Source organism: Nannospalax galili, unplaced genomic scaffold (genome assembly GCF_000622305.1).
Source record: "Nannospalax galili isolate Female #2095 unplaced genomic scaffold, S.galili_v1.0 scaffold1508, whole genome shotgun sequence".
Lineage (NCBI taxonomy): Eukaryota > Metazoa > Chordata > Mammalia > Rodentia > Spalacidae > Nannospalax > Nannospalax galili.
Genome location: NW_008358858.1, coordinates 242,475 through 269,827, shown reverse-complemented (window position 1 = coordinate 269,827; position 27,353 = coordinate 242,475). Strand labels below are relative to the sequence as shown.

Here is a 27,353-nt window from a genome sequence, read left to right as displayed (position 1 = left end):
TTATTATTTATTTATTTATTTATTTATTTATTTATTTATTTATTTTATTTATGGTCGTTTTGAGATAGGGTCTCCCTGCAGCCCCAGCTGGCCTGGAACTTGTTATGTAGACCCAGCTGGCCTGGATCTCATAGAGATCCACCTGCCACTGTCTCCTGACTGCAGTGATTAAAGGTGTGTAGCACCATACCTGGCACCTCCATGATGTTTAATAACAGTTTTTACAACTATTGTTAAAATCTGCTTTTACTGTCACTCAATTTATCTCTATTATTAATCTTCAAGTAGTTTCTCAGAAAAAAAGAGTATTTACTCTACTTCCACATTTCTTTCATCCATAAAAGTAGCTAGAATACTAGCGAACAGTACTGACAATGCCTCCAAAATGAGTAAGTGTATCCACACGCGTGCACATAAACCACATACACGAGCACGCACATACACACATCACAAAAGAATACAAGAAAAACAAGAGCACTTTCTTCCTTAAATATATCCAGTCTCCATTACTGCTTTTCTATATACTCAATTCCCTATACTTGAGGCTCATAAATTATAAAACCTGAGATAGTTCATAAAAGTCTATGACATGCAGGCTGGAGAGTCGGCTCAGTGGTTAAGAACACTGGTTGCTCCTGCAGAGGACCCAGGTTCAAACCCTACCACCCACATGATGGCTAACAACCATTTGTAATCCCAGTTCCAAGGGAAACCAACGCCATCTTCTGACCTCCACGGGCATTGCACAACAGAGGTGCACTTACACACATGCAGGCAATACACTCATATACATAAAATAAAAAATAATAAAAAAGGAATAAAAGAAGTCTATGGCATGCAATTTAACAAAACCAACACCATAATGGGCATGGTGGTGCACTTCTTTAATCCCAGCCCTCAGGAGGCAGAGGCAGGCGGAGATCTTTGTGAGTTTGAGGCCAGCCTGGTCTACATAGTGAGTTCCTGGCCAGCTGGGGCTACAGGGAGACCCTGTCTCAAAAAGACAAAAAACAAACAAAAAAGAACTAACATCACATGCAAATTACTTCATTGCCTTCAATTAATGGTAACTTACTAGATACGAAGATATAGTGTAAGGTCTGTAATCTGGTATTTAAGAGTTCCATGACAAAGGCCATGGTTTGGTGGGACACATCTGTCATCCAAGCACTTGGGAAGCTGATTCAAGAAGACCTATCTCTGAACTTTTTTTAAAATTGTAATTGTTTCTAATACAGCAATAATAACATGAACCTTTATCTACCTACTACTCTTTAGTATCTTTCTTTTTCTCAAATCTTTCATAGCCCAATGAAAGATTAATTCATCAATAACTTTATGACAAGTTCCTACTTTTCTTTAAACCACCAAATTTTTTTCAATATTTTAATTCACATTAAAAAATCCTGAAGTATCAACAGATGGGACTATGTGAAATTAAAAAGTTTCTGCACAGCAAAGGAAACTATCAGCAGAGCACACAGCCCACAGAATGGGAGAAAATCTTTACTAGCTACACATCAGACAAAGGGCTCATATTCAGAATCTACAAAGAACTTTAAATGAAATACCAAGGAAATAAAATTACCAACCAACAAATGAGTCAACAAACTGAATACACAGTTTTAAGAAAAAGAAATGCAAATGTCCAACAACTATTTTTAAAAGTGTTCAATATCCCTAGTCATCAGGGAAATACAAATTAAAACTGCTTTGAGATACCACCTTACCCCAGTCAGAACGGGTATTAAGAAATCCGCCAGCAAATGTGGAGAGAGAGGAACCCTTATTCACTGCTGGTGCGAGTGCAAATTAGCACAGCCAAAATTGGAAATAAGTTTGGAAGCGCCTCAAAAACTAAAAATAAAGCTACCATACGACCCAACTATTTCACTCGAGTGTATACCCAGAGAACTCCACATACTACTATAGAGATATCTGCATCCCATGCTTATCACTGCCTATTCACTACAGCACAAAAAGGAACCAAACTAGTTGTCCATCAACAAATAAATAATAAAAATCTGGTACATATATAAAATGGAATATTATTCAGTTCTAAAGAAAAATGAAATCGCAAAATTCACATTCATCCTAGTATGAACCAAGAATGTAAAATACTAAATGAGGTAAAATAAAAAAACTCAGAAATAAAAACTTAAATGTCTTCCCTCATATGTGGATCCTAGCCTATGATGCATACAAGTACATATGTAAACAAATGCACATGTGGATATACTATAATATTTAGAATCAAGAACCAGAAAGGGTAATTGAAAAGAAAAGCATACTTTGTGGGGGATTTCTCATGGTAGATGTGTGTATTCAACTTTCTGCATACTGAATCAGCAGGAGCCACTTCTGCATTTCGTAAGAGTTCAATAAGTGCTGTCCCCTTCAGGCAGCACTGAGACTGGACTTCCTTTTTGACTTCCTGACCATTACTGCAGTGGGAACTGAACATGACTGGACACTGAACACGTTTCACATTGACCTACTTGGAGAAAGCAATTTTGTTGTTGCTAATGTTTGATGCAGTTATGTGTTCTATGCTTGGATGTTTTTTAAAAAATATTTACTATTTTTATTTTATGTGTATGAGTGTATTGCCTGCATGTAGGTAAGTGCACCCGTGTTGTGCAATGCCTGCGGAGGACAGAAAGGCTGTCGCATCCCCTGGAATTGGGGTTACAGACAGTTGTTAGCTGTCATGTGGGTGCTGGGATTTGAACCCGGGTCTTCTGCAAGAACAACCAGTGTTCTTAACCGCTGAGCCATCTGCCATCTTTCCAGCTCAGGGCGCCATTTTTTTTTTTTTTTTTTTTAATAAGAGCTGTCATTGTTGGAAATTCTTAAGTAAAACTGATTTACACAGAATTTATAAAGAAAAAAGTCCTGTATAAAAAATATTTTGTAAATAAGCTCACTTTTGTCTTTTCATTCCATCCTAAGTAATGTGCAATATAACACAAACACAAACCCAGAGGAAAAAAAAAAAAGTTTTGTGGGGTTTTTTGTTTGTGTGTGTTGTTGTTTTTTGGTGTTTTGTTTTGTTTTTGAGACATGGCCTCTAGTAGTCCAGGCTAGCCTCCAACTCACTCTGTAGTGGAGGCTGGTTTTGAAATCCTAATCCTCCTGCATCCACTTCTCAAATGTTAGGATTACAGGTATATGCCACCATGCTTAGTTCATGTAGAAAAATTTTAATGTATTATTTAACCAGCCAGATAGCTTTTAATAGTTATGCCATGAACATCAAAATTACCAGTGTCTTTTTCTTTAAAAAAAAAAAAGTCGCTTTTATAGTTATATAATCCTTGAAAGTCTTTGTGTTATGTGTATGTTTGATATGTATAATATGCTTGTATATGTGCAGGAAAGTATGTATGCACATGTATGTAGAAGCCAGAGACACGCTGCAGTGTCTTCTTTCTCAATCTTATTTTTTCCAGAAAAGGTCTCTCACTGAACGTGAGGCTCATTGATTTGGCTGGACTTGTTGGCCAGCAACCTCTAGGGAAACTCATGTCTCTGCCCCAGGATTGCTAGGGTTTCAGGTACAAGCTGCTGTGTCCTGCTTCTACTTGGTGCTGGGTGTCAAACTCAGGTCCTCAGGCTTGCATGGCACAGAAAATACTTTACCAACTGAGCCGTCTCCCCAGTCCAAGTCTTTTCTTGAGAAGCATAAAATATATGATAGGTATATAATTTATGATCTAGAATTCTAACTAATATCTACACATAAGAACCACTGCATACCTTTTTTGGGAGGGAAATCATATGTAAATTCAACTAAAGGTGTTTTGTAGAATGTAAAGCATTCTACAAAAATGCAGAATGGAAGTGCGCATGTGTAGATACTGTATTTCTACATGGATGTACAAGCAGGCACATCAGTTCAATGTGTCATGCTTAATACAGTTAAATAACAACAGTAACAACACAAAAACAAAACTATCTCAAAATAACATATGTTGGTTGAGAAATGTGCCTAAGATCATAATTAATAAGGTTGGTGGCAATAAGAGCTGTTTCTAGATATTACATGGTAACTCAAGGCCAGATGCTGACTAACTCACCTGTGTACATAATGGAGCTGATGAACTGAGTCAATTGCTATCACCATCTCAGCCAAGTAAAATCGAGCCATATCTTCAGGCAATCTATCTTCAAATTTGCTGAGCAGAGTAAGCAAATCCCCACCAACATAATAATCCATAACCAGGTACTGTGAACAAAAATAAAATGTACTCAGTAAGTAATAATGGTAAAAATTAATATATTTAATGCATCCCAAGGTCAAATAGGATTGAGCCAAATATTTATGGTAGCTAATTACTTATGTGTTAACTAACATTAAGTATGTAAGATATTTATCAATAATAATAATAGTAGTAAGACTTCTAAATTTCATAAGCAATAAAAACTTTAAATCCTGGTGCGGAACAGCAAGGTTACTATTTTTGTCGTTTTGTAGTTTGCAAAATAAATGACAACATTACCACTTACAAAGAAATGTAGCTTTACCAACATTTCAGAAGAATAAACAGTTTAATTTCAAAAATAAAATTGAAAAATAAAACTAAGAAGGATAATATTTATATTGAAAAAAATGATATTTATCTTCATCAGCCTTACATCTTCCTATTTCACCTTGGATGAGTAAGAACTGCAACCAGCACCAGTCTATGGATCAGAATTTGAAAACTACCATCATACAGACCGTAGTGATTTCCACCATTTGTTTCTCTTCCCTTTTTCAATTGAGTACAAATTCCAGATTGCATTTTTGTCAAATATACAAAAACAGAAGTAAACCAATTTTAGCTATGGATGTGTGTATGTTTGTACCAAAAAAGGAGCGTACACCAGAATGTCCAACAGGTTCTCCGAGTTAGACAGCAGGCAGTGCTACAGATCTTGTTATGTTCTAGACTAGTTTCCAAATATATGTTACAAAAACATGTCTATATGCATATGTGCTACTTGGCATGCCTCAGCATTGTGATGATTTTATTACAGGACAGGAACATATCAAGGACATCACTGAGTGGACATTATGACTTAAAATCATCTTGAGGAAAATTCTACTACAATACATAAAAATTATAAGCACAGAAAATGTATGTTAAACCAAAGAAACTAATTTTATGTATTTTAAAGCTAAGAAAATAGATTTGGAATCTTGGTCTATAGCTTACTTGCTGGATTTACTAAACCTAATGCTTAACTCAATGACGCAGCTTAGAACAAGTTAATGGAATGTAATAAAATTCTATTAACATTATCAAGTTATTAGAAACGGAGAGAGATGGAGAAGAAGCCAGTAACTCTTGTTGTTTAAAGTATGTGAAGAACTGAAACAAGCAAGGGACCTGGTAAAGCACAAAAACAAGAGCAATTAATACGTTCTAATATTTATTTACAGAAAGTTATATAACAGCCCGGGCCTGGGGACACATGGCTTTAATCCCAGCACTTGGGAGGCACAGGTGGATCTCTGGGAGACCTAGGCCAGCCTGGTCTACATAGTGAGTTCCAGGCCAACTGGGGCTACAGGGACACCATGTCTCAAAACCAACAAACAACAATAACAAAAAGGCATACAACACATAAGTCATACAACTCAGCCTATGAGTTAAATATATTTATTATTTTGTACCAGAGGATATTCCTAAGAGATAAAAGGTCCCTAACCAAAGGGCTTTTCTCTTGAAATGGTTCTCAATTCTTGTTACATCAGACTTTTGCCTTTTCTTTCTCTTTGATTAACTGGATTAAATTCAATCATCAAGGTTTTGATGAGTCTATTACTCACTAATCTCTACAGAATCTACTATTTCTTTTTTTTTTTTTTTTTTTTAAGAAGGGTCTCCCTGTGGCCCCAGCTGTCCTGGAACTCACTATGTAGACCAGACTGGCCTTGAACTCACAGAGATCCATCTGCCTGCCTCTGCCTCCCAAGTGCTGGGACTACAGGCGTGTGCCACCACTCCCGGCGAAATCTACTATTTCTATCCACTAACAGAATCCTAATTCAGACTACAGCCTCTCTGTGACATTTACTGTTCTATTCCACAGCAATAGAAAATATAGAGTACAGAACTAGAAGAATACTTGTTCATTCACCATTTACAGACATTTGTAATATACTTTCAGAGAATTTATAATCTGAGGAGAAAGATAATTGATGATCAATTTTGGTGCTTCATAAATACACTGACAGGAGAAAAACAAGGGGAGCTGCTACAGGCTCTTAACCAGTCACATGGCAGACAGACATACAATCCAGAGCTGCTCAGGTGGCTGAGGCAGGAAAATTACAAGTCAAAGTCAGCCTGAGAAACTTGGAGATCAGCTTAAAATTCAAAACTATTTAAAGAGCTCAAGATATGGCTCTGTGGTAGACCATTTACCTACCATGCATAAGGCCCTCGTTCAATCCCCAATGCTAGGTCAGGGAACAAAAACAGAATCCAAACTTTGAATTTGATTCACTGATTTGTCTCAAGTTTATTTTTAGTGAAGCAGTGAAGACTATTTCCTAATAGGTAGAAAGTCTATTATCTAGAAAATCTGTTCTTTCCTCCTACTCAAGATGTGCCTTTATCATACTTTAAGATCCCAAATGTGCAAATCTGGAACTATATTCTATCATTCTAATTCATTTCAGAGTAAAATTTAGTGACTGGTAGGACAGGTTTTTATTCATAAGCTACCTTAAATATATTACCCAATGTGGCTAAAGTGTCTTTAAAGAAGTTTGAATAAACATAAACCACAAGGTAACACTTGTAAAGTAAATGAAGAAAGAAAATAATCATAAAATAAAAAGCCCCTATCAATTGTTAAGAGAATAAACAATCCAACAAAACTAGGCTGAGGATATTAACAGGAAACTGACATAACAAGAGTCACAATCAGTCAATTAATACATGCTTAATGTGGGCAATACATCAGGAAAGTGAAAACCAAAACATCTGCAAGATACTCCCTTTACCACCACAACTTTGGGGAGGGACAATAACAAGAAGCAAATTTGCATCACAATATGCTATAATCCTTTGGAAAAGTCATTTCATGGTATCAGAATTTTCAATATGGGCTGAAGACGTAGCTTAGTCAATAGAGTGTTCACCTAGCACACACAAGGGCCTTGGTTCAGTCCTGAGCACTGTATAAACTGGGTATATGATCATAATCCCAGCACTCAAGGGGTAGAAGAATCAAAAGTTCAAGGTCATCCTCAGGCTACATAGCAAGTTAGAGGCCAGCTTAGGATAGTTGAGATGCTGCCTCAAACAAACAAGCAATTAAGAATTTTCCTTGATCTAACATTATGGATCTGAGCAATCCAATTAAAACCAATGTCCCAGCCAGGAATGATGGAACCTACCTATAATCATAGTACTTGTGAGGCTGAGGCAGGAGAATCACAAATTCAAGGCCATACGAGTTAACATTAGAGACCTTGTCTCAAAAGATAAAGTCCAATATGTAAGGAATATATACAAGTATACTTAGTACACAGAACTGTTGCTAACTGCAACAATCAGGAACAATATGAACAGTGATCAAAAAGTAAACAGTTAAATTATACAATATTCATTACTATTACTGTGATTACTTTGTTCCCTATTTCATGGGCATATATAATTAGTCTTTTTGGTAGTTTTACAACATTTCAGTAATCTAGTTAAGACAAAGAGATTAATGGTTAATCTTTAGGGCCCAACTTTGGTTTTAATTCCTCCTTGCCATCTTTTTCTACTATAAAAACACTAATAATTTCTGTCTTCATACATTGATTTTTATAAGGAATTTAGAGTTCACATGAGTTACTACAACTTAAAATTCAAATATCTTCCACCTTTTAAACAATTTACAAATAAATGCTAATTCAAGAAACAAAGTTTAAATTTTTTTAAATTTATTTATGTGTATGAGTGTCTTGTTTGCATGTATCTAAGTGTACCACATGTGTGCAATGCCTGTGGAGGCCAGAAGAAAGTGTCAGGTTTCCTGGAACTGGAGTTACAGACAGTTGTGAGCTGCCATGTGGATGCTGGGAACTGAACCTGGGTCCTCTGCAAGAGAAGCCAGTGCTCTTAAATCACTGAGCCATCTCTCCAGCCCAAGAAACAAAAGTTTTGCTTAAACATTTCCTATCTTTTTTCTTCAAGCATAAAATAAACAGGAAACTGTGAATAAGAACACAGGAGGAAAAGATAAATTTCACTGATTCATAATATTCAGAGAGAAAAAGATTTTATGTATTAATATTGATACAACAATTTTGAATATAATGATTTTTTTCTAAGGAAAAAAGTTCTAATCACATCTTAGCATCATACATTAACCTATGCACCTTCCTGTGAAGCACATACAGGTCCTCTCTTGATCTAAATTTATTTTTCATAGTCTGTGCGCAGTGATATCTAGGAAAGGGAAATCAAAATCCAATCATCTTGAGTTGTATAACACTATAAATGTTTGGATACTTACAAGCTAATAATGGCTAAAAGTTACTTTGAAAAATAAATCATTTAATAAAATCTCTATTTTGGTATTGGTAACTAGATGTGTCCACATTCTTAAATGGCTTTACTTTCTAATATTTTCAAATGTTCAAAAGAGTACCTGTGGTGACAATTAAAACTTCTAAATCCTGGCTCTTCTAAGTAACAAGAGTTTTCATTTTGATCATCCTTCAAATACTGTGTTATTTTTACTCTAATGTAATTAATGACTGGTATACATATTATATCTCTCAAAAGTCTCTGAAGAAGAAATGCAAATCACAGTGAAATGCGAAGTGCAAATGAGACTAAATAATTCAAAGATACAATGACAATCACAGTTCAGCCATTTTTTTCTTATTTTAATACTTCTGGCAAATTTTTGCTATTTAAAATTTGGTACTTGAGTGCTTTATATCTATCTCTACACACTTCTATATTATTTCCACATTTATAACAAAAAGTATATTTTAAGGAATGTACATATCCACCATGATAAATCTCTAACAGACTACACTGATGGGGTTTTAGTCTTCATTACTTTTGAAATTTATCACGATAAATACTATGATTTTCCTAAGCATAAATACCTAGTATGGATTCAATTAGGATTTTGCTGACAAATCTATGTAAGAATTTTTATCCGCATGATATACTCATCCCTACAACTGGGGAAGTTACACTAAACCCAACTCAAACATCATTCCACTCACTTTAGTATCTGAACAACGAATACATGCAAAGCTCTACCATGTCATTTTTCAAATAACAATTTTGACTATAAACCACAATCCTACATACAGTGGATAGGATGAGTCAGTGTATTAAAAATCAAATGTTACAAATCACTATTTGCTCTTATTGCCATAACCATCCATTTTTCTTCCTACTGAATTTTAATGCATCCTACAACCCATTAAACTGGTCTTATATCCAACTTCATAATGTTTTTATAAGATTATTATAATCTATAAGCATGTAAAGGATATAAATGCTTATAGTAACAGCTTCAATACCTGTATCTGACTTGACATCAGACAAACCTCTCAACTACTGTAGCTAAACGGACCTTTAGTTTTATTTTAGCTAAAGGCATTAGGGCTCATTCTTTTTATTTTTAATTTTTTTTAAGTTCTACCAAACAGTCAGGGGTATCGTACAGGCTAGGAATGGTGATACATGCCTTTAATCCCAGCACTTGGGAGGCAGAGGCAGGCAGATCTCTGTGAGTTCAAGGCCAGCCTGGTCTTCATAGTGAGTTCCAGGCCACCAGGAGATCCTGTCTCAAAAAGACAAAAACAACAACAACAACAAAAAACCAGAGATATTGTACATACACACGTTAGTTGTGTAGCAGACTTTAAAAACATAAAGCTTGGGACTGGAGAGGTGACTTAGTAGTTAAGAGTAAGAGCACTGGCTGCTCTTGCAAGGACTTGGGTTCGATTCCCAGCACCCATGTGGCAGCTAACAACTCTAACTCTTAATTCCAAGGGAATACGATGCCCTCTTTTGACCTCCACAGGCACTGCATGACACAGGTGCACTTACATACATGCAAGCAATACACCCATACACATAATAAAAATAATTTTTTAAAAATGTAAAGCTAAAATGAAGTAAGATTCATTCCAACTGGAAGTTCTGGAAATGACTATTTTAATATATGGGATTTCAACACAATTTTAAGATATCAGCTGGATTTCAACGGGAACAGAGAGGATAAATGGCACTGGTGTTTAATACAAGTGTGGATACATACAAAGAATGCTCAAGAGGGACCTAGGACTTATCTTTTCCTTTCTTTTTAACCAGATACTATATTTAGCACCATTGGCTATCTCTTCTACTCCTCTGTGTCTGTGTGTGTGTGTGTGTGTGTGAGAGAGAGAGAGAGAGAGAGAGAGAGAGAGAGAGAGAGAGAGAGAGAGAGAGAGAGAGAGAGAGAGAGAGAGAGAGAGAGAGAGAGAGAGAGAGAGAGAGACAGAAACAGAGACAGAGACAGAGACAGAGAGACAGACAGAACCTAGGGCCTTGAGCATACTAGGGGTGTGCTTTACGCCTGAATGCACTCCCAGTCCAGTTCTCCAGGTTTAGTTTCCACTGTGCAGTGTCTTGATCATCTGTCTTGCTCTGACCACACCCACAATTTTCTTCTTGGGTTCCTCAGGTCCATCTACTGTAGGCACACCTGAACTTGCTTTCACATTTACAAGCATTACTCCATGATTCTTTTTTCTGTCTTGTATTTGCTGTTATTATCAAGAGGAGTTGGCCAAGTTCTCTTGGTCAGTAAAGGCTTGGCAGGCCAAGAGATGAAATTAAGGACTTAATGGAGGTACTTATATAGTACGAGATAAAACAAATTTCCACATTTCCCTAGCTTTAACAATCTGTCCCTGTTGCTCCTGATGGCTTCAATTCTCTGAGCAACTGTTTTCAACAAAGGAACAAGTTCACTTTCCCTTACCACATTTCTCAGCTTTGCAATCATGCATGATTCCGTTAACTGAACACTGGTAAATGGCTTTTGTTGCCTGTCTAACAAATGAGCCTCTCAGAAACGAACTAGGCTATAGACACATTTTCATTTTTTACTTCTGTTTACAAATTATACTATAATGAGGTATTCTTATTCTGCTCTAAATTTTCTAGTTTTTCCGATCACTTCTTTCCTGTGGATTGAGAATGTGATGCATAGTGAATCTGGCTATGCACATGTATACTATATTCTATTAGCACAGATGTGGTATGTTTGCATAATAAACACAATGCTTTGCTATTTTATACATTAAAAATCTACTTTCCTGTACATTAAAAGCAGATTTGAGGACTACTCTTTGTTCATTATTCTGATACAATAGACATGCATCATTGATGAAAACTAATAAAATCTTATGGTACAGCAATATGCACAGAACTCAAAATGTTATCAAGTTATATCACTTTGGCAGTTTGTAGACAATATGTATATCGTAAGTGTAGCTATGCCCCAATACAACTCTATAAAACATTCATGTCACAAACAGTACTCTCTGCATTTTACTTCCACTATTTAAAAATACAAAAAAAAAAATTCTTACCTCACAGACTATACAGAACTTGGTGGCAGCTAGATTTGTGCTGCAAGCTGCCATTTGCTTAACCTGATCTGTAAGGTGAGAACTCCAAAGCATGTGGTGCCGCTCACTGTCTAGAAGCACCAAGGTCATATATATGGTCCACTGAATGAATTGCATTACAACTGAAACCCAACATGTTCCACATTCATCAATCATCTGCTCCTCTGACCTTCCTCTTTCTGCTAGCATGGCTGTGTGTGCCTAGAATCCCAGAACAAGGCTAAGGCAAGAAGATCAGTCAGACCTTGGGCAAAAACAAATCACTGACTCCTCTTTTCACCAATGACATTCAAACCCACAACACTCTAATCAGTTGACCTCCTGGCCCCTCCTCTTCATCCCTACTTAGAAATCTTCCCACTTATCTAAGCCCTCACCAGCTGTCATCTGAATATTGTAAAAATCCCAAAGTCTCCTTGCCTCCAGTTTTGCTCCTAAAATCCACAAGCAGCCCTGCTGCCACTTTACATTGGGTATGAAATGTATAACTGACAACAGTCTCATTCTCCTTGGAATTAAAATTCAACTCAGCTGAATACTGAACACCTTCTTTCCCCTAGTTGTAACACTGTACTCACACTAGTCGTCCTCTTTTGCCCCAGAAAACCCTTATGCTTTCCTGCCACAAGCCTTACTTAAAGTACTGAAACAGCAGTTTTCAAACTTGGCTCTGTAATGACTGCTGAGTGGCAATGAAGGAAGGTGAGACGAGGACGACAGGAGACCAGTGTGGGCATTCCCACTGCGATGTCTACACTCAGATAGAATGCCATTTTAAAACAAAATATACAACAAATTTTTTAAGGTGCTGACCATCTAATCTGCTTAGCAAAACATACATGGTTCTGTCATGTGACTCATTCCTCCTCCCTCATTATACCATCCTTCAACATGAAGGTGACAAGCTGCTCCCAATCTGTTTCTGCTCACCAACACCTACCCTGATGTCCCTCCCTTGCTTTAGCTACCTCGTCTATGTCTTGGAAGAGTCTTCACTGACTTGATACCTTTGAATAAATGTAGCATTTTCATCATGTAAACTACTCTAAAAATATTACCTTTATGAATTTAGACTTATCTGGTAACCTTTATGTAAATAAAAGAACCCTAAGAAAAGCAAACTTCTTTCCTTACTCACTATTCTATCTCCAGGTTCCAAGACCAGTGTCCAGCAGAGAGCACATGGCCAGAAAGTGCTTAGCAAAAAAAGGGAAGTGTGCTCCTATTCTTTATATTCCATTGTTAGCATCTGGGACACAGCTGCATTTCAAGAAATGATTTCTTTTTAATTTTATGGGCATGAGTATTTGAGCCTGCAGGTATATAAGTGTACCATGCATGCAGTGCCCACAGAGTTCAGAGGAGGGTATCAGATTCCCTAGAACTAGTATTCTAGATGGTTGTTAGTGCCCATGTGGGTGCTGGGAAGCAAACCCAGGTCCTCTGCGAGAACAGTCAGTGCTCTTAACCACGGAGCCATCTCTCCAGCCTCATGAATGCTTTTCTTAAAATTAAATATATATATAAATCTGGAAATCAAATACAGTCAAAAACCGAAGAGTTGTGAACAGCAGGCCAAGGAGTTGCATACTCCACTGGGAAAACACAACCTTATTTAATATTTGACTTTATTTTCCTGTTTCTTGTTTCTCTATTCATTATTTATTCTCAAATCCAACAGCTTCTAATATTTTGATTTTCTTCTAAGTTCTTCCCCAGCTCTTGTGACATAACTCATGACGTCAGTATAAACATGGTTGAACTTAAGGTAGCACATGGCCACTTCTGAAAGTATGTGAACTTTTAAAATCAAAGCACTACTAGTGAAACATATTGGGAAAGACAAGAAAAGAAAGTCTCTTAGACTCTCTCTACAGAATTTAACTAAAGGAAGTCAAACCACTCTGCGTTTGCTTATTTAAAAGCATTAAGCCTTTGCCTTTGCTGGGCCAGTGGTGCACATCTTTCATCCCAGCAGGGGCAAGTGAATCTCTGAGACTGTGGGGGCATCCTGGACTACACAGCAAGCTCCAGATCACATGGAGCTATAGGGAGACTGTGTCTCCCAAAAAAAACAAAAAACTCTATTATCTTGTCTCTTATGATAAAAAATAAAAGTATAAGCAAATTAAATAGAAAAGTACTGAATCTCTGGGAGGAAAAATTCTCACACCAAGTACACACCTTATATTCTGTGAAATGCAATGATTTTTTTTTTACATTTAAAAAAATCTACATTTAAGTAATATTTAAAAGACAATGATGCAAAATTTTGCCAACTAAAGATTAAGGATACAGGAAAATAAAGATGGTTCATTCTTACTAAGTTATTGTCATCCTGGAAAGCATAGTGCAGGGTTGTTATCCATTTACTGTCTCCATTGACTAACACATCCCTCTCTTCACGAAAGCATGCTGTCTGAAAAGGAAAGAAAAGTATTTTAGCAAACACTTATATAAACTTGGGAAATACTATGCAAACAATTGTTCAAATGTTTAGTTTCTATTCTAGAAAAAGAGTGTGTTCAATATCGTATTCAATATTCAATATTGAGTGTTTCAACAACTCGGAGTTTCAAAACAGAAACTGGCCTATTGGAATAGTATACTTCAGAAAATATTTTACTTTTAAAAATACTATTATAGTTCAAAATAAGGAGAAAAAGCACAAAATTACTAAACAATATACAAATGTATACAAACATATATACAAACAATATACATATGTATACAAACATATATACAAACAATATACATATGTATACAAACATATATACAAATGTCCACATTTGCCATATTGATTTCTACCCTTCCGGAAGACATAAAGTGCAAGTATTGGCCTTCCAGGCCTCTTGCATTCTCCTCCTTTCCTTAAACTTTCAATATCTCAAGATAGTACACAGCCTACTAAGCACATGATTTAGTCACAAAAGGACCCTGCTTCGATTCCCAGCACCCACACGGCGGGTATGAACCATCCTTAACTCCAGTTCCAAAGGAATACGAAGCCCTCTTCTGACCTCCGTGGCACTGCATGACACGGGTGCACTCACATACATGCAGGCAGTACACTCATATACATAAAAACAAAAACAAAAAAAACCCAGAAGTTATTTAAAAATTTTGTTATAAATTTGCACTTTTCCAACTGACTCCTTTTTACTAAATGACCATTTCCTTTTCAAGTGCTGTGCTCTTTCACTGTTGGATTGCATCAGAGTTTTCATAGGCACTAATGGAATAGAAGCTATTTCCAACTCTGTCATTCCAATGTGGTAATGATCATGCATCTACATGGATATAAGCATTTCTCTACTGTACACTGTAAAAACAAATGCTAGAGATAAGCAAATTTCAACTTTTCCAGAGAGCAATCCTCTCTTCCAGTGCTGGACCAATTGCAATCCCCATTCCTCCTCCCCACATCTTCAATTCCACCTGGCATTATTAGACTTAAACAGTTGTCAGTACGATGCTGTGAAATCGTATTTTTGTTTTTTTTTTTTTTTTTTTTTTTTTTTTTTTTGAGGCAGGGTCCCTGTAGCCACAGCTGGCCTAGAACTCACTATGTACACCAGGCTGACCTGGATCTTACGGAAATCTGCCTGCCTCTGCCTCCCAAGTGCTGGAATCAAAGACATGTACCACCATGCCTGGCAATTTGCACTATTATATACATATTCTGGAGAATCTTGGAAATGGAATGATTAAAGATTAAAAAAGTCATTTTATATAATTCTAAAACATACCAACTTTAATATTTTAACTAAAAAGAAAACAAAGAAAAAGTAATTATACCAGAAACAAAAAGAAAAAAAACTGACAGGTGAAACAAAGCATAAAGTTTCACCTGTCATGCTTAAACAATTTTATTGTCCACTTGGGTCCAAACATGATCATTAACTATTTACACAGTATACTCTTGGAAATTTTCTAGGTATGCATAAGTAAGGAAACACACACACACTGTATGCATGCATGTATGCCCCTTAATGTGGTAACCCACCTCTCCTATCTTACTCCTTCCTGTAAATGGGATGTAGTGCTCTATAAGCTATTTATATTTTGAAAAAATAAACATTTGAAGCTCTTATCTAATCTGTAAAAGATTTTAGGGGTACCTCTTCAGAGTGGGGAATGTTAGAGTAGCAAAAAGCCTCATTTAAAAAAAAAAAGAGTACATGAAGGTTTTCAGGAAAAAGTGATGGAAAAATATGGGAAGAGTTAGGAGGGGAGGGAGTGGGCATGGATTTGATCAAAACACCTTATATGCATGTATAAAATTCTCAATAATTTTTTTAAAAAATAAACTATTTTTAAAAGTTTAAAAAAATTTTGAGTATCTTGCCACATATATACATAGAAACCTGCCTAATTTTTCTTAATAGTTATATCAACTATGTTAAAATACACACTGAAAAGATTATCACATTATTCTATACATATACACAATACATTCCATACGTGTTTTTGTTTGGTTTTGTTTTACAGTGCTAAGAATTGAACTCAGAGGATCTTGTGCATGCTAGATAGGCTTTGTACTAGTGAGCTATGTCCTCAGCTCCTAAAGTAGGTACTTAGTTATTACTATAACATAGATTAAATAACCATGATACATGAAACAAATTATTATACAATTAGCCCTCGTATTCTCATGCACATACATAAGACTTACTTTGCCAAACAGAATTGACAAAGCCAGGCATTAAATGAAAATATCAGAGAAAACCTAAACTTGAACCATATGAAATGGTGGTTTTTATCTGTCAGATTATTAAAATCTATAACATTATGTTCTAGTTAACCTTAGGGAGAAAAAAGCATCATGTGTGACCTACTTACTATGTCCTGTTTATAATTTAAGTGAAGATATGGCTACAGATACCATTTTAGAGGTTGTAAAGACTGACAGAGCCTAGGAGACCACTATTCCTGGCTTTATCTTACAATGACAGTGACCAGAAATTTTATAGACATTCCAGCTACCAGAAAACTACCAATGTTTCATTTGATTGACAATTCCAAACTAAGTAAAATTCCAAACACTTTAGTCAAAACAACAGATTAAACTGTGGGTTCTAATCTCTCCTATACTGTTCAGTTAAAAAATAAATGTTTTCAAAGATTAAAAATATACAATAAACTATGATATATCCACCGAGCATAGTGGTGCACACCAATTTAATCCCAGCACTCAGGAGGCAGAGGCAGGCAGATTTCTGTGAGTTCAAGGCCAAACTGCTCTAGAGTTCCAGGCCAGGGAGCTACAGGGGGCTACAGGGAGACCCTATCTCAAAAAAGCCAAAAAAAAAAAAAAACCACTCAAAAAACTATGATTTAAAAAATTTCTAGTATATACAGAAGTAGAAAGACAGATACAAATTCCTCCACCCAATACACCCACCACTCAATTCCAACAATTACCTTATTAGCCAGTCTTGTTTCATTACACGCTCACACTCACCACTCTCCCTCAGTTCTAATCCCGAAAACACATACAACATTCTAAGAAAAGGCCTCAGCCGTCATGCCAATTATCCATAAATATTTAACTATGAAGGTGCTCTTTAAAGTCTTGGATACTGAGTCTACATTTTTTGCTTCAATGTAGCATTATCTTCGGTTGGTTATTGACAACTGGAAAAGGGGATCCTACTGGTGTCCAACAAGTAGAAGCCAGGATCCTACACCCCGTAAGTGCACAGAGTATTCTCCAAAAGAAAGATTCATCTGGCTCCAAGTGCCAACGGTGGCCCTGTTAAAAAACTGTTCTGCATCCTTAAACCATGATAAATGTACACTCCATGGATGTGGGGATTCAATGATATTTTTCTGATTAAAAAAATAAACAAACAAAAAAAACCACCTCAATTAGACAACATATCTAAAGAAAATGTTTTAAAACTTCCCTGCACGCAAAATGGGATATTTAGGCCACTAAAAACACAATGACTGAGGCATGGCAGCATTTGCCTACAATCACAGCGCTTGCCAGGTGAGGGCAGAAAATCAGGGTTTCAGGTCATTCTTGCCAGTCAGGGGACATGAGACTGTCTCAATAAAACAAAACGAAACCTCACAATGAACATGTACAGGGGCTACTAGACTCACAAGGCTGACTTAAGTTGAGTCATTCGTTTTCCCAACTTTCAAATTTCAGTCAAGCTTTTGCCAGAATGATGTGACTTTCATACGTGCTACATTTCTCTATATTCAGTAATGCATTCTTTAAATTTCATCCTTAAATGGACCGGTGGGATAATAAGCAACTGAATTTTTGTGTTGAAACAGAAGTTAAATAAGGACCATACATAAATGATAATTCTGTAAAGATGTCACATGACTCTTTAGAACATTCATAAAATATATTCAACTGGCAATCCTATATAGCTCATCAAAAGTGCATGCACAGTGATTATGAGATGGTTCAGTCAGCAAAAGCACTTGCTGTGCAAGCCTGAAGCCCCGAGCTCAGTCCCAGGGTCCCAAGGTAGAAAGAAGGAACCAACTCCTGAAATTGTCCTCTGACCTCCAAACACATACTGTGGCACAGACATGCTTGTACTCATAGACTCACATGCCATTCATGCACACTGATGATGATGATGATAAATCTATACATACATGGAAATCATGAGTCCAAAAAGAAGTCCGTGAATGATCATACCTATTTTGACTTCTCACTAGGGATACTTTATCTCTTACTCATAGAATACTGTCACAGATACACATGGAGTCAGTGCGCTATATCCTTATGAATATTTATAAATGCATGCATGTATATGTAACATAATAAAGAGGAGGAAAAGAAATTGAGAGGGAGTGGGGGGACATGGGAGGAATTTGTGAGGAAGCAGGAGGGATGGAAATAATGCAAAAACAACACTTAGAGATGAAATTCTCAAAAATAAAAACATTAAAAGTTTTAAAAGAATATTGTCACGAGAAATCTTTTCAAATAATAACCGAATATTTCTCTAATCTATTTGGATAGAGGAAAAGTCAAGTTTTTTCATTTTTGCAAAGAAAATGGAATTTTAACTTGAAAAAAGGATCTAAGATTTCCAATATTAGATAGATCTTTTTTTTTTTGGTCTTTTAGAGACAGGGTCTCCCTGAAGACCCAGCGGTCCTGGAACTCACTATGTAGACCAGGCTGGCCTTGAACTCACAGAGATCTGCCTGCCTCTGCCTCCCGAGTGCTGGGATTAAAGGTGTGCGCCACCACGCCTGGCAGATCTTTTTATATCATGACATGAATTGATTGTTTTTTGTTGTTTGTTACTTGCTTGCTTGTTTTTGGAGACAAGATCTACTGCAGCCCAGGCTAGCCTTGAACTTGCTATGTAACTGAGGACGAACTTGAATTCCTAACCCCCACCTCTATCTCCTAAATGCTAGGATAGCCCAGAAACTTTTCAATTTACTTTTAAGTATACAGTCTATATATTTAATGGCCACAACAAACATGAACTGTATAGTTTTTAACTTGTCAGTAGTTTTTTAATAGAATTAAGAAAGAAAAACCATTTCATAACATCCATAATTGGCAAGTGTGTTGAAAAACACACACATTTACTTTCTCTGAGTTTAAAGATATACTAGTCCAACATTAATACATTTTTTTTCTTTTAATATTTTATTTTATTATTTTTATGTGTATGAGTGCATTGCCTGCATGTATGTGAGTGCGGTATCTGCAATGCCACAGAGGTCAGAAGAGAGCTTCAGATTCCCCTATAACTGGAGTTAAGGACAGTTCATAGGTACCATGTGGGTGCTGGGAATCGGACCCGGGTCCTCTGCAAGAGCAGTCAGTGCCCTTAACCACTGAGCAATCTCTCCAGCCAACACCTTTTTGTAAAACAATAGTTCCCAAAGTTTGAATGTATCCCTTACCCTAGCCCAGGATTTCCACTAAAAATGAGTTTAATTTGGGGAGTAGGTAAGTGGAGACCTCAAGGCAGCGCCCAACAACATCTCTATCTTTTTTTTTTTAATTTATTTATTATTTTTATTTTATGTGTATAAGTGTTATGCCTGCATGTAGGTAAGTGCACCCATGTCGTGCAATGCCCTCGGAGGACAGAAGAGGCTGTCAGATCCCCTGGAACTGGAGTTACAGACAGTTGTTAGCTGCCATGTGGGTGCTGGGATTCGAACCCGGATCTTCTGCAAGAACAGTCAGTGTTCTTAACCGCCGAGCCATCTCTCCAGCCCCCATCTCTATCTTTTATTATTTAAATCTTTTATTGATTTTGTGTGTGTGTGTGTGTGTGTGTAGGTCAAAAGACAACTTTGTGGAGCCAGCTTTCCTTCCACCAGGGGCTCTAGGATGGAACCTCTGCTGAGTCATCCCAGGGCCCTCGTATCTTCTAATTTTACACTGTGGACACTTTTTGGATGACATGACTGGTTCTGATATATTTCCTCTCTTATTTTTAAATTTTTCTTTTACAAAAACACAAAGTTAATTTAGGTGAAATAATTAAATGTACTAATAATTTGACTCTATCTTGCTAAGAATTCTTACTGTACATAAGCTTACAGAAGTATGTCAACATTCATATACAAAGATTTTTACTACAACATGATTTAAAATAGCATATATAAGACACAACCTACATGCCTATCAGTCAGTGTTTTTAAACTACAAGACTTACCTCAGCTCTTTTCAGCATTTCCCATTTATTCAAAATTTTCATGGCAAATACTTTATCTGCATTTTTCAGTTTAACTACAGCAACCTAGAAAAGAGAAAAGAAATACAACATTTAAAGTATGGCAAAAAAAAATACTTTTAATCCATTTTCCTTTTTCTTCTCTGCAAAAACAAATATACGCCAATTATCAATTATTTCAACACAGCTTGACTTCTGAGATCCTAAATTAAATGTCAAATTAAAATGTTACATTAGTGAACATATGCCAAACAAGCAATCTTATTTGTGAACACTATCGGCTACTTATTATATGCTATATCCTCCTCCTTTCCAAGTTTTCTGCCCAGGAATTTAAATTCAACAGCCACTATTACTGAGTAATTGCCCAGTATGTAGAATATGAAAGAAATATATCTTGTTACATAATGTACATCAAATTCCAATATAATGCATCAGAGAACGCTGACTACCACAACAGGTATGTTCTGTGGGGACCAAGCAATAAAAAATACACTGAAAAAATGATTCTATCTTCCATTCCACATATTATAACCCACTATGCTGTGACTTCCAATCCTCATTTGCCCCCACCCCAATCCGTCTCTCCCTTAGCCCCAGGGCAATTATGACTAATAGTTTTATAAACTATAGACTGTATGTATCCCTTCCAATAATAAAGTAACAGATCTTTCTGTATTTTATATTCTCAGTTATAGACCAAAAAACTGCCAAATACAAGTAAATAAAAATCCATTCTCACTGTCAACAAAATGGTAACATTTCTGTTTCTACTGCTGCCTTAGCTCAACCAGATAATCTCTTAAAGTCCCTTCTAGCCTGCTGGATTTGCTGAAACTAAACTGCAGAAGAGGAAGGCAAATACTGACAATTCCAGTATCTGAGAGGCACAAGTGGAGAAAACAAATACTATCTGTTACAGTTTGGACACTAAGTGTTCCCCAAAGGTCCATGAGGCAAAAGCTTGGTCACCAGCATGGCACTTTGGGGAGATAATAAAAATCTTAATAGCTTAGTACTGGTTGGCCATCTTTAAGTTGTTGGTGGCATTCATGTGAACAGGTGTGTGGAACTCCTGACTCACTTTTTTCTTTCACACCCCAGTCATGAGGTAAATGTTTTTATTTTGTCACACACTACCACAATTATATACTGCCTCACCATAGACCCAAAAGCAACAGGGCCAATTGACTGTGCACAGAAATTTCCAAAATAATGAGCTTTTTATAATCTACTTTTTGTTTGTTGTTTGTTTTGTTTTGTTTTTTAATCTCATGCAGCCCAGCCTGGTCTAGAACTCATTATGTAGCCAAGGATGGCCTTGAACATCTGAAACTCCTGCCTCTACCACCCAAGTGCTGGGTGTACAGGTGTACACCAACATGCATGCCCACTTTATAGGGTGCTGGAGATAAAACCCAAGGCAAGCACGCCACTAGTGTGGGGTCTTGGGGTGAGGGGTGGTTATGGGGTTCATTCCATGGGATGAGCAAAGGCTTGGACATCCCAGAAAGGCAGACGACCCCAGCACAGGAAAAGGAAAGAGGAGACAGGAGTAAGGGAGGAAACCCTGGCTTGACAGCTCAGTGAGGGCGGGACACCCTGCTGCAGGGACAGCTAGTCCAGGAAAATAAGGTTGACAAGCAGTGAGAAATGGGGAGAGGAGAGATTTTGAGAGATGGCTAGGAAGTGGCAGCTGTCTGTCAGTAGTATGTTGGGTTACTGTCTGGAAGAGCCTTTATCCATCTTGGCCAAGAACTTGACTGAAGGTATCGCCTGTCTGGCTTTGTTGTTTGTTGAGTAACTTTTAGTTATGTATATGTATGCTCTTATGATATTATGTTGGCCCCTTTAATCTTTGGTTATACTTCCCTTTTGGGTGTTTAAGGACATACAATTGGACCAGATAAACTGATTTGTTTTTACTCTTGAGGTCGTTAGAGGATTTGTTCCTCAGGGGCTCCATATAATCTACTTTTTATAAGTAGATTATTTAGGCATTCTGTTATAATAATGGGAAGCTGACTAATACACTACCCCAATATGCTGGAAAGAACAAAGCATGCATATGTCATTAAATAGTTCAAAGGGGGGCTAGAAAAGCAGCTCAATGGTTAAGAGCTCTGGCTGTTTTTGCAGAGGACCTGGGTTCAATTCCCAGCACCCACATGACGGCTAACAATCATCTATAACTCCAGTTCCAGGAAAATCCAACAACCTCTTCTGACCTCCATAGGCACTGCATGACACAGGTGCCCTTACATACATGCAGGCAATATGCTCATATACATAAAATTTTTTTAAATATAAATAGTTCAAAGGGATATTTCCAAGGAGAGAAAACAGGTTTAAATTCAATTTAAAAACAAAATTTATCTTAACAGAAAATATACATATCAAGAGTACTCAGTATATCTGGTTCAGACTGCCACTAAAGTAATATGACGATGTAATTAGAATCAGTGCATAATACAACATCTTGGTAGCTGTCATAAATAGTTAAAACAGCTGTAATTGCATCTTTTCATCAACTAAAATGGTGGGAAGATGGGCCAGGGAGATGGCTCAGCAGGTAAAGTGCTAGCTGTGCAAGCCTGAGGAACTGACTTCAATCTGGGAAATCATGTAACAAGCTGAATGCAGTAGCAAACATATGTAATTTTAGCATTCCTACGGCAAGGCAGGAGGCACAGGCATGGGAAGTGTTCAGAAGCTCAAAGGCCTACTAACCTCGAGTACACAGAGCAGGAACCGAGAGAGACCCTGGATCAACAAGGTGGAAGGCAAGAACCAACTCCCAAAAGTTTTCCTCTGTTTTCCACATGCCCACCAACATACACTGACTGTCTCAAAGCCAGGCACAGTGCTAAGAGTTCACAAAATCTACAATCCCTTAACTGCAATTCCAAAAGCCAAACATTTTTCACAACTCACTTAGCAGTGTGTGCGGACATAAAGCCAACAGCAATTATTAGTCTTTTCTTTAATCTTAGCGTAAAGACAAGTATACTTCATTCCAGAAACATGAACATACCTGCTTATGGGGTGCTGCAGCAAACTTTGAGAGAGTGAATAAAGCATATGCACTAAATTATCTTTCTAAATTCCAAAATACTGGAATCAAAGCAAGCTCTGGATTACGCAGCTACACAGTAGAAGTAACATGATGATACCTAGCAGTTATTGAACACTCAAACACGTAGCGAGCATTTACTGGGGATATTTAGGAAGGTGGCGACAGGATGGAATCTGAAACCAGACTACGTGTCTTAAATCTTGCTTTTGTCATTTAGCTGTCTAACTCAAGGTTTTAAAAAAGAAAAAAGGCACTTGCCTTTCAATACTTCAGTTTTCTCATCAATAATGAAGTTGATAGTAAAGATGAAAATAACATGTACATGGAATGCTCACCACAGGATCCAGCATCTAGTTAAGTGTTCAGTAGGCACAAGCAGCTACCATGCACCTACTGCCATGACCCTAAGTCCCTAGCACCCAGTCTCTTCACCACTACTTGTTCTGCTATGGAGCAGCTGGCTATGGAGCACCTCTCCATTTCTTTAGCATTAAAAAAAGAACAATCTCTTCAACTTCTTTCATTTTAAACTGACACTATATAAAAAAATTCCCTCAACTGAAGAAATCTGCATAGAAACAAAAGCTAAGTTATAATACTCACATTATTAAGGTTTTTAATAGTAAAATATCAGAATACCTTAGATTTTGGTTTTTTAAGACAGGGTTTTCCTATACCCCCAGCTGGCCTGGACCTCATTATGTAGACCAGACTGCTCTTGTTCTCACAGAGTTCAACCTGCCTCTGCCTGAGATTAAAAGCATGTATCGCTCTGCTTCCCTGATCCTGCAGTACCCACAGGCCTCTCTCCCACCCACAGGCTTCTCTCTCCAGAGTAAGTTGATTGGGCCCTCAGCGCCTTGACTCCCCCAGCCTCACTCACACTCTCATCTCCCCCGCCAGTCTCTCCTCCTAGCCTGGGTCCAGTCCCATTCCTTGTCTTGGCGCCCCAGACACCTGGGTAACCACCACTGCTTCTTCCTGATCCTGAACATCCAGAGCAACTCACTTCCTACTCCTGTCCCCAGGAGCACTGCTTCTGGCCTGGCCCTGCCCTCACTTCCCTCTGCTTCCCTGAGCCTGGAGGACCAGCAGGGTCCTGTCCCATTCCTTGTCTTGGTGCATTAGACACCTGGGGAACCACCACAGCTTCCTAATCCTATGCATCCAGAGCAACTCAGTTCCTTCTCCAGATCCCAGGGGCGCTCTAGGCCTGACCCCGGCTCACCTCCCTCTGCCTCCCTGGGTCTGCAAAACCCCCCAGCCTCTTTCGTGGATGCTGGGGCTGACCTTTCCCCTTCCTGGTCCTCTGCATCCAGACCAAGCCAGCTACTCAGTGCAGTCCCCAGGGGCCCTTGGGGCGGCCTGCTGCCCCCATCTTCCTTTGCATCTCTGGGTAGCACAGCCACCAGCTGGCCTAGACCAGCATCTTTCCTGGGCCTGGATCCAAGGCCAGTCGAATCCCCAAATTCCTGAGTCCAAAATCTATCCTGGAGAGATCCAGACCTTAGAAGAAAGCCTGAGAGCATCTGATCCTCATCTGACTTGGGCCTCTGTGGGAACTCCTGAAGACAAAAGCAATCTGGCCACTCCAATATAAAATCAAAGGAGAGAACCAGAAGCTTAGAGGAACCACCTTTCATGCCCAAAAAGTAAACCACAAACACACATAAAGTTCACAAAAAGAAGCAGACCTAAAGTTCAAAGCTTGAGGCTCACACAGAAATCAGAAACTACAAAAGAAATTCACATGTTAAAATCACAGAGAAAAAATGATAACATGAAAACCAAAATAACATATCCCCATCAAATACCAATACTCCTCTAGAGGAGTACGTTGAGAACCCCCTAGAGATAATGCAGGACATGGAACTCAAAAGAACAATGATAAACATGATAGAAGAATTCTGTGAATTTAAAGAGCATGCAAAGAAATCAAAGAAGTGAAGGAAGATAGGAATAAACTTCTGAATGAATTCATAAGTGATAGAATATTGAAGACTACTCAGGCTGAAATGAAGAAGGAAGTGAAACACTCAGTAAGCCAATAAGAAATGACAGGAGAAAGCCTCACCAATAGGATGAATGAAATGGAAAACAGAGTATCAAGACTGGAAAATAAACTGGACGAACTACACAACTCAAGCGAAGATTATAAAAAAAATTTTAAAATCACAAGAATGGAATATGCAGGAATTGTGGGACACCATAAAAAGACCAAACTTACGAATCATACACACACAGGAAGAAGAAGAATCCCAAGATAGTGGCATGGACCAGATCTTCAACAGAATTGTGGAAGAAAATTTTCCAAAATTAAAGAAAGACATGCCCAAAAAAATACAAGAAGGATAAAGAACACCAAACAGACAGGACCAGAAAGGAAACTCTCCACGTCCATCATAGTAAAGACACTAAACAAAGAGACAATACTGAAAGCTGTAAAAGAGAAACAACAAGTCACATGTAAAGGAAAACCCATTAGGATTACAGCTGACTTTTCAGTGCAAACTATGAAAGCCAGAAGAGCCTGGACCAAATTATTCCCAGTTTTAAATGACCACAGATGCCAACCCAGAGTACTATACCCAGCCAAAATGTCTATTATAGTCGAAGGGGAAAAAAAATTCTTCCATGACATAAATAGGCTGAAGGAATTCATGTCCACAAAACCAGCCCTTCAGAGAGTTCTTGAAGCAATTCAAAAAGCTGAAGAAATGAATGAATATACCCAAGGGGTAACAGAAAGAAACTTAATGAAGGTAAAACTATGGAAATGCACAGCTACACCAAGAATATGAACAGAAACAAAAATGATAGGAATCAATACACATCTTTCATTAATACCTTTAAGTATCAATAAACTGATCTCCCCAGCCAAAAGACACAAAGAAACAAAACCCATCTTTTTATTGTCTGCAAGAAACTCATCTCACTTTCAAGGACAGACACTATCTTAAAATGAAAGGATGGAAAAAAATAGACGAAGCAAATGGTACTAAGAAAAAAGCAGGTGTATCACTTCTAAGGTCTGACAAAATAGATTTTAAACTAAAACTAATCAGAAGAGATAAAGAGGGCCACTTCATTCTGATCAAAGGAACAATAAATCAAGATAAATCATGAACATATATTCACCAAACTCAGGTACACCCAATGTCATAAAAACAATACTACAGGACTTTAATAGTAGGGGACTTCAATACCCCACTGTCTCCATTAGATAGGTCAACAGGGCATAGAGTTAATAGAGAGACATCTGAATTTAACAGTACTATCTATCAAATGTACTTAACAGACATCTACCAAGTATTCCACCCAAGCACCAAAGGACACATTTTCTACTCAGCACCCCATGGAACCTTCTCCAAAATCGACCATTTACTGGGGCACAAAACAAACCTCAACAAATACAAAAAGATTGAAATAATTCCTTGCATTCTATCAGACCACAATGCAATAAAGCTTATAATCAACACCAGAAGAAGCCTTAATAACCACATAAATACATGGAGATAAAACAACACACTGTTGAATGATGAATGGGTCAAAAGAGAAATTAAGAAAGAAATAAAAGTATTCCTGAAACTAAATGAAAAGGACAATATAACACAACAAAACCTCTGGGACATGCTGAGAGTGGTCCTTCAGGGAAGTTTATAGCTCTAAGTGCCTACATCAAAAAATTGGAAAGAACACAAATAAATGACTTAATGTTGCAACTCAACAAACTTGAAAAGCAACAGCAAACAAAAGGCAAACCCAACAGACAAGAAGAAATAACAAAAATCAGGGCAGAAATTAATGAAATTGAAACAAAGAAAACAATACAAAGAATCAACGAATCCAAGAGCTGGTTCTTTGAAGATAAAGAATACTGACCGACCACTAGCCAAGTTAACCAAAAGAAAGAAAGAGTACCTCCAAATCAACAAATTCAGAGATGAAAGGGGAC

The 27,353-nt window shown here is 37.5% G+C and overlaps 1 protein-coding gene across 13 annotated transcripts in view; it reads right to left on the bottom strand.

The window, feature by feature from the left end:
* Cdc42bpa (CDC42 binding protein kinase alpha) overlaps positions 1-27,353 on the bottom strand; it is a 311,536-nt gene that overhangs the window by 185,519 nt on the left and 98,664 nt on the right. For all 13 annotated transcript variants that reach the window (XM_008822349.3, XM_008822352.2, XM_008822356.2 and 10 more), the window contains exons 3-5: positions 20,305-20,388; positions 13,965-14,060; positions 4,080-4,228 (exon numbers count right to left, since the gene is read on the bottom strand). In XM_008822349.3, coding sequence (XP_008820571.1) covers positions 4,080-4,228; positions 13,965-14,060; positions 20,305-20,388 — 329 coding nt within the window. The remainder of the gene's footprint in view (positions 1-4,079; positions 4,229-13,964; positions 14,061-20,304; positions 20,389-27,353) is intronic.